The sequence below is a fragment of the Pterocles gutturalis genome, unplaced genomic scaffold (genome assembly GCF_000699245.1).
Source record: "Pterocles gutturalis isolate BGI_N339 unplaced genomic scaffold, ASM69924v1 Scaffold48949, whole genome shotgun sequence".
Taxonomy (NCBI): Eukaryota; Metazoa; Chordata; class Aves; order Pterocliformes; family Pteroclidae; genus Pterocles; species Pterocles gutturalis.
The window spans coordinates 9,229-18,487 of NW_010135022.1; the positions used below are offsets into that span (position 1 = coordinate 9,229).

The 9,259-nt window shown below is 37.5% G+C and overlaps 1 protein-coding gene across 1 annotated transcript; it reads right to left on the reverse strand.

The window, feature by feature from the left end:
- Positions 1 to 255: 255 nt before the first annotated feature.
- RAB9A (RAB9A, member RAS oncogene family) lies at positions 256 to 4,323 on the reverse strand. Its single transcript, XM_010081760.1, has 2 exons — positions 4,288 to 4,323; positions 256 to 1,337 (listed from the first exon to the last, which is right to left on the reverse strand). Exon 2 carries the CDS (start codon positions 1,301 to 1,303, stop codon positions 698 to 700), a length of 606 nt encoding a protein of 201 aa, XP_010080062.1. The 5' UTR covers positions 1,304 to 1,337; positions 4,288 to 4,323; the 3' UTR covers positions 256 to 697.
- Positions 4,324 to 9,259: the final 4,936 nt, after the last annotated feature.

A 9,259-nucleotide genomic window follows, 5' to 3' on the forward strand; every position in this document is an offset into this window, starting at 1 on the left:
GTGGGACTTAAGGCAAAGACATGTATTAACTTAAAAAATCATGAGTATCTTGCATTAAACTTCTGAAAAAATTAGCATAGCACTAGAATAGTAAATGAAAGGAAAATGGACATTAAATATGTAGGAAATTTATTTCCTACTTAAAAACCTACACAAGTTATAGCAACATTAGGCAATTAGAGAAGACCTGAAGGTACTTTATATTAACTTATAATAAACATACTAGAGATGAAGTACCACTCACAGCAAAAAGAATGTAGTGAGACTGAAGTTTAATATCTAGCATTGTTAAGAAACTGACTTCTAGTGAAACAAAAATGGAATGTTGATTTCATAAAAATATACACATATAAAAGTATCTTTGTGTCTGAATCCCAGAACAGTTTCTCCAAAGTAGTGCTTCTAGAACTTTCAAGTTTTAATTATATTCAAGGTATGTATCATTTGAGTAAAGTTGGCAAATTACATTCTTATTAATGTTTTTACTTGACACCTTCCTAAACAGAAAGTGGCACTAATTCAATGACGGGTCACTCATGAATGGAAACTTTTTCTTCTGCTTCCCCAAGAAAGCAGCAGACTATTACAATTTTACTATTAGACTGAAACCCAGTTGTTATTTTATCTATTACACCTTCCTCATCCTTTTACAGAGCAAGCTAGTCAAAAGTAATTTGGCCAAAAAAAAAAATTTAAGTCAACAACAAGATGAACTGGGTTTCGGTTTCCGATGAAGGTTTACTGTATCTGTTTGAATAAAGTGATCTGATCTGTCTTCAGAAGCTAGAACTCTTCTAACCGCTTCTTCAAAGGCTGCTGCAACATTAGTGGCATCTTTTGCACTGGTTTCAAAATAGGGATGGTTGCCATTATTCCTGCACCAGTCCTGGGCTTCTTCTGTAGACACTTGTCTTTCATCGATATCAACTTTGTTACCCAGTATCACAAATGGAAAACTTTCAGGCTCTTTCACATCTGCATAATAAATGAACTCTTTCTTCCAGTTGCTTAAGTTTTGGAAACTTTGAGAGTCATCCACACTGAAGGTTAGCAGACAACAGTCAGAACCTCTATAGAAAGGAGTCCGCAAGCTCCTAAAACGTTCCTGACCTGCTGTGTCCCATATCTGCATTGTAACAAAATGTCCATCGACTTCCAACTCTTTATTTAAGAATTCCACACCTATCGTATGAAACAGCTGTGCATCAAACTTGTTGGTGACATATCTGTTCATAAGGGAACTCTTCCCAACTCCACCATCTCCCAGCAGTATTACTTTAAGGAGTGATGATTTTGCTGCCATTGTTATGGGAATAGATCCTCCTGGTGTCCTAGACCTGTAAAGATTAAGAAAATAATTTAAAAAAGAAAGAACTGTGAGCAGAAAATTCTACACACATCAATATCTACAAAGTGTTGAAGTCCCCCAAGATCAAGTTTCATATACAAAAGGAGGACTATGCTAAACGGGTGATGCGTAGATACTCATAGTAAGAACACCCACTCAAGAATATCACGTGTTTGACAGGTGTCTCTGCTGCAGACTGCAGCCTGTATGGCAGTCTAAACACTACACTGCATGAATTATTGGTTTGTCACTTAAAACCCCCAAACTCCCCAATGTTTGTACAGAAGGGGTATCGCATCACATTCAACAAGGGCAATGATTTATGTTCACTGAAAAAGAACCATAGAAGAAAGTGGAGCAAAAGAATTTTAGAGAGCACATGCCTTGAACTAGTCACTTCAGTGTGGTATTTCATCAGCAAAGTTATTTTTTAACATGCAAAAGTGAAGAGGAAGCTTTAGGAATACGGTAGGACACTATCTGTTATACTGGAATAACTGCTGTGCTTCACCCAAAACTGCAACCATACAAGGAATTTTAGATCAACTCACAGGGAACATGGGTATCTACAGAACAAATGCAAATGCTGTGATTTTATCTCAAAAGACTGTGTACCAGTACCTAGATACCTAGTATTTTGTATTTTACAGTTTATTCCTTGCAGAACAGCTGTGATGAATGGAATACTACTCCAGCTACCACAGAACCAAATTCACTGTTGTTACTTTAAATGGTACTCACAATGCCAAATAACTGAGGCCAAGTCTACACTGACAGTTCAGTTAGCAGGTGTCAACTTCCTGTGGTAAAGGTGTCAAAAAAAACTGGAAGTGCTAGTGAAGAGCCTGACTGCCAGCACAAGGATAGTGAATTAGTGGCACCAATGAAGCTTTTTTACTGTCAGATTTTAGTGATAAAGGATTATTTGTGAGAGGGGAAAAAAAAAAAAAAGAAAAAAAAGAAGGAGTTAGCTGATTAGTGTTTTGTGCCAGCCCAAGGTTTGCCCTCATTATAGTGGTGTCACCTAATACTGTAAAATGTGTTTTAGTTGCTTGGGGGTAAAGTTGAATTTTAAGGAGCCCAAACTTAAGTTTCTCTATGAGGAAAACTGCTATTCCTATACCAACCCGTTACCAAAAGAACTCAAAGTAATTCAGCCAAAACATGCTTCTCTGAAAACAGCATCTATTTACAATGGAAATGGGTCATAAGTTGCCTAGTCTGACTCCTTCTTTGAAGGAAGGAATGCAGTCTTGCTAGTTGTAATTAGCGTTACTGGCATATACATCACCCACAGAGTATGGTTATGGAATTAATACCCGATACAAGCTGACATGAGAGTCATATGACTCTGTGCTGCCTTAGAATCAAAGCCTACATCAGAAGCGAGAAGTTTCAGGAATTTTTTTGTCTTTAACTTTCCATCTTTGAATGTTTATTTGTTAGACACAATCGACAGATGAAGCCTCAACACAAAGAAATTTCAGAATATAAGAAACAGTGGCTGCTTCCATTAAAAATCTGTTCATAGCAAGTAATTTTAATTACACAGCATGAACGAATAAAAACAATGTTTATAAGTCCTTAATATTTCTACAGATTTGTATCACAACAATGTTAAAACTGCTTAAGAGCTTTGTAGATTGTTCAGTTACCCTTCCCACAGCTATGGGATAATTGCTACAGCTCAGGATATGAACACATACCTTTTTATGTATGTGAAAAGCCTTATTAGAGTCACTAACCTACTTGCACGTGATTTCCACAGTCATGCAGAAATATTTAAAATGGTCCAGTGTCTTCACTTATCTCCCCAATTCCTACTATTAGTTAACGAATAAGTTATTTGAACTATGCTATTAGACAGTAGCATCTTCTTAATAAAAAATGCATTCATGAGAACAAAGGGTACGGAATGTTTCCATGTTCTTCCACTTCAGGGTAGCAACAAAGTATTTTTTTTTCTATCCCACTGAAATCACAAACTCCCTAGAAGACAATGTGAATAAGAAACTGATTTACATAGTTCTGACTAGTGCTATGCACTTGTTTCCTTACCTTCTACAGCTTGCAGAACTGCAGTTATTATCATGAAATTCTCCATGAAGCCACATTTTAAACAGAATATAAGGAAACTCTGTGAACAGTATCTAGCACTTGTGCATCCAAAACCTGAGAAGTTAATTTACGTAGTTCCAGCTACCTTTGCCATTACAGTGAGGTCTAGGAGACTGATGATCATAAAAATACTTTCACTGGGCAGACTACTACAGATCAGCCATAAACCATTAAATCGTCTTTTCAACTAGAACCAAACAAAGGCTACAGAAAGTGTCTTCTCAGGACTGATAAGCAAGTATCTCAACACGACATCGCAATGTCACTTCCACAGTAGAAGCTATCATGCTTAGCTAGCACTTAATGTTTTGGTAATGTTTTTTAATACAAAATAAATGGGATATATGTTCAGTCATTTAAGTACATATGTACACGCTGGATCAGAAACAGCAAAGAAGCACGTTTAAAGGCATTAAAAAGCATTTTTGTTTGGGAGCAGCAAAGACTATACGCAATTACAGTTTTTCTGACTATGTAAGGGACTCATCTGCAATCCCACTTATCATGATTTACAGTATCTGCAGAACCAGGATGGTAGTTTTCAGCACAGCAGGCTGCTGCATTTTTTCAACTTACACATCTTTAAATAAGTTAAGATTTTTAAAGAGCTCAATTCTTGTAACTGTTTTTTTCCCCCCTAAGTTATGAAGCCTTAATCCTCCAACAACAAAAAAAAACCAAACCAATAAAATCCTTAGATGCCTGGAGAATTAATGTTTTTTCCTCCTATTACATTGAATTTATATAGATAATATGCTTTTTGACAATGTTTTTGGAAGGAACAGTTAACATCCGGTATCATATTTCTGAAGATTTATTACCTTAACTGTTCAGTTTAAATCATCATTCAGCATCTGAAAACAAAACAAAAGCTTGATTTCCAATGTGAATCTGATTGTTTTACCCAAATCAGGAACTGCAAGGCACCACAGAATTACAGATAACTATTTGTTCGAGTTATTTCTTACATTAAACGAATTGTGCAGAATAGTACGAGCAGTCTCAACCTAGCACACAGAGGAGTCTTTAAAGAAAATATTTTTCCCTCATGTTCTTCCATCATTCTAATATTCGAAGAAACTCACAGCAAATAAAAAGCAGCCCCACTATGGTCCATTTTGATAACCACCTTTGAATTGCCTCCACCGACTTACAAGGGCTCAAGCTCTCAAACTACTGACTTCAATATTCCTGTTAAAAACAATGAACAGCTTCTATTAAGTGCCATTTCTAGTGTGATTATATACTATAATACAAATAGTAATTTAATTGTTAACTCCCAGAATTGCCCTTTTAAACAGTGAGCTGAATTACAAGTCTGAAACATTTCCATTAGCAGTCCAAACATTTCCTGGCAAGACTAAAAACAACATGCTAAGCAACTTCCAAAAAAATCAGTGTACATTGACTCCCAGACCTCAAAGCTTAGAGAAGCACACTGCCTTGTTCAAGCTATCCATCCAGATTTTCTTAATTCCATGACTGACAGATCCATAGCCACCTTTTTATTTTGAGTGCATAAGGAAGATTCTTGGTCTAGAAAACCACAGCACCAACATACAAAACTTTGTCTGGCAATTTGTCCTTTTTTACTATAAAAAGTCATTTAATAGCTTAAGGAAGACCTGCTTATACCAGAGTACAGAAGGCTGAAGACAGGTGCTGAACTCTAACCTATGTTTATGGAAAAATACTGTCAACCAACACAGTAACTGCATTGTACCTATGATGTCAGCAAGCACACTTAAGCAAACCAAGTCAACTGGACCAAGTTATAGTTTCACTTTTACTATACTGATATGAGGCACAGAAGCACACCATAAAAAAAAAAAATATGAAGCCACCACATAGCAATTGGAATCTCACCTCTACTCTCCTTTTTCAATGAAAGACACCAAAAACTCAATCTGTTGCAATATCAACAGGGGCAGTATTCTTGAAGAAAGAGATACAAGGGATACTCCAAATTTCCAGACTACTGTTTCTCAACTTGTACCTACTTTCTAACTTAGAAACAGGCAAGAAGATTTATTTCAACCACCATTTTCAGACAGTGATCACTAATGAACCACCTGCTAGACTAAACCCAAAGGTTTCCTTGAAGATATCTGGTACACTGTCCTTCAACTAAAGTTGTTAAAGAGCACCATTCTGGAGAAGGAAAAAGAATCCAAGGTAAGGCAGACTCAACTTTTTTCCAACTAATCACATTTATTTACAGCCTAATGTGCTTTCAGCCAAGACTTCTTAAAAAAAAAAAAAAGGGGCCACCTTTGTTAAAGATTTAAGAAAAAACACTCTAAATTACTGACAAGCAGAATTTGCAGTTCCATAACTAGTGTAACAATTAACACCGACCATGTGTCATAACTTCCTATCTATCCTCAAATTTACACATATACAACACATCCATTTCAGCTTTGAAGTTGATTCATTATTTTCTTTGCTAAGCCATCCGATTTCATTAAACCACAGGTATCAGACATTGATAGCTTAAAAAGGCACACCCAACACTTCAAGTATTTTTTTCTGACAAAAACACCTTTCAATAACACTGTAAGCTTACTCCCTCACTAGTAATTTTTTTTCTTAACACTAACAAAGCATTTGACAATATTTACCAAGCTAGCATAGAAAAAAAGTTGTTTCCTGTGGTTTGTTAGTTGCAGTGGCTCATCAAAAAATTACATAACTTGCTTTTCTGTAAAATGTCTGAAAAAAAGTCCCAAGAACAATCAGAGCTGCAGCAGAAGGGGCAGAATCCAGAACTATATGAAGTAGTTTTCAACACTTAGACTTACTGTTTGTGGAGTTTTTACACCTCTCAGCCCTCAATCACTACAGAGTAGTTATACTTGTCACCTATATCAGATTTGCAAGTTTCCAGAAATCTGAAACGAAAGGACAGGAACAAGTTTCCGCTGTTTAGCCAATCCTTGTTCTTGTATTTAGAAGGTACTGGTTTACACCCTGGCCAATTAAGTGGCACCAGAATGGTTTTTTAGCGTGTAAGGGGCCACAAACCTGTTTGACCCTTAAAGACTTTGCTCTCAATTCAAAGGGAAACATACAGATATGAAGTCAAGATGGTACACACTTTGTACTTTTGAATGCATTACAAGCTTGGACATTAGTCAGCCTCCAAACCAACCTTCCCCTCAACAGGGTACCGACGTGTAAGAGCTGCAGATCAGAAACACCCCTTTACTGACAGCCACTTGTCCACTGCCTAGCTCTCCAGAAGCCCAGAAGCTCTTCAATCATACATCTCAGCCTACTGAGATCCTAATCATCTTGTAAGTCTTCCTTCCTTTATCTATGATTTTATAATCACGCTGTGAAGGTAGTTTGTTTTCTGTTGGATAGATCTTTAATAATTTGATGACAGATTATCTCAAAATCGTCTCTAGTTGTAAGCAGCCTAGAAATGCTTTATTCAACACCAGAATATCAATAGACTTTATATGAACACAACCCAAACTGAACTGACATACAACCGTTGCCACTCACTTGTATACCAAAAAGTTGTATTGTGGGGTTTCTTTATAAAGTCATTTTTGACTCGTATATAGTTCAGGACTCTAGTTCAAACAGTTGCCTGGCGTGACTCGGGACTACAAAAGAAGCAGCAGGGAAGGAATCCTTAAATCAGCATAACCCTTGGATCATTAAATCATCCCAGCACCTGCTACCAGCATAATTTCATTTATTCTAACGTTTAGGTAGCCACAAACTCAATCAGTAAAACTTGTCAGGAGAAATACCTACATTTATACCTCTGCTAGTTTAATCTTGCCATGACCTGGCCTTCACTTTTTATCTCATCCCCCACGTTCAGGTAGAATGAGTAGACTATTATTTATTCTGATTTAATCAGAGTTGACATTCCTCAGCAGCTCACAGTTGAGCATCTCCCAGCTTAACTATTCTATTACTTTCAGCCAACTTCAAAATACCCTTAGGTGCTGCTGCTCTTGGTCCAACATTTCTAACAATTCATGAGTTAACTGACATTCTCCTTGCAGCCTACTTCTCCGTTACTACTTCCACTCTTTCAATAACTTACAAAGCAAATATTTCTGCTCATATGTGCTCATCTTTCTCCCTTGCATTAGTTTCCCTTTTCCTCCAGGGATTCTCACCAATAGCAGCCTCTACTGGTCAGGCTATATTGTGCATTCATATTCTTCCCAATATAACTATGTGACCAAAGCCCATCCCTAAAGGATTAAGTGGGTTACACTGTACCAGGCCAATATACTGTCTGCTCTGTAGAGAATGAAAACAAAAGCAAAACACTAAGGAGAATGAACATTATAAAAAAGCCTTAGGGAATTACTACAAGCCTTTTAGCTGAGATTTTATTCATTACAAAACATTTATGTAAAATTCCAATCCTAAGGAGCTGAAAGATCTGTTTCTCATCAATTTATTACTAAATTGACACAAATAAAATACAGCTTGAAATCTAAATACCTCATTTGACCCTCTGCATTTTTTTTCACATATCTTCAATGTAAGGAAACTGATGGTTTGTTTGAGCACTCAAAAGCAAAGCACAGACTGCTAGAGACTTTTTTTTTTTAACCACACACTCCCTATTTTTACCTTAACGGAAAAGGCTTTACTAAAATTAGGGCAACAGAGTTCCATATAACCTGAAAGAATAACCGTTCATTGTAAGTTACACACTGATACTGAAACAGATGTAGCTGTACCATCCTTTGGTTACATTTATCTAGAAATAAAACTGCTAGGAAAAAAAAGACTCAGGTTTTTTCTGGGTATGTCTGCAAAATAGCCTGCCCTCCCTCCCGTCTACCATTACAGCTTGTTACCTTAAAAGTTACTAAAAAGTCAGCAAAAAATCCCCCCAAAAACCCAGCCACACACAACCACCCTTGCTCTAAAAAAAAACCAAGCACTGACAACTTCAGTGTTGTACAACACTTTAAAAGTAAAGCCAAATTAAAACCACATGCTTATTTAGTAGAGCTGTAAATTATTGTGGACAAGAAGGAAAACAACATGCAGGGTGGCAGACTGCATGACAGCTATCTGCAGACAAGCATTTTAATTTGAAAACAAAATTTAGCCAAGAGGGTCCCTACTTGGGTCTCCTACCACAGTTAATAAAATTAGGTGCTATGTATCTAGTTATATGTAACCTTGCTGTAAAGGCCACTAATATAGGTTTTTAAAAGTAATTTTCTCGTACTATTCTGTTATTCACTCAATTATTTTGCACAAGTTACATTTAACATGGAATACTTACAGTGAAAACCGCTCATTAACTACTTAGACGTAAGCGATTCAACAATCTTAAACTAATCCTTTTGCTTTTCCAGCCACCATCACATCTAAGTTTGTACAGCCATCTGCCACGACTAGAAAAGCAACCGGCCGTTGCAGAGGAGAGCCAAATCAAGTCACTGGTTCAAAAAAGAAGAACTAAAAACTACATCGCTCACGGTCCCCTTGGGAACACAGAAGTCTTTCTTCGGCAGACAGTAACAAGAAAAGGCGACAGAGGGAGGTTGTTTTTTTTTTTCGGTTTGAAGGATATTGAGGAGACACATATGAAACCGAGTTTCACCCTAACCGATCAGAGACGTTTATCAGCGCTGATGAAGCACCGTGGAGCCGGTGACTGACCGTGGGCCGGCTGTGAGTCGCCTGTCAGGAGCCGTTCCCCAGAGCAGCCACCGCCTGCCCCGCAGTCACGGGATCCCCGATCACGCCACACTCCCCCGCCGCCCGCACCGGCTCTGAGCAGTGCCCGGGGCCCTCTCC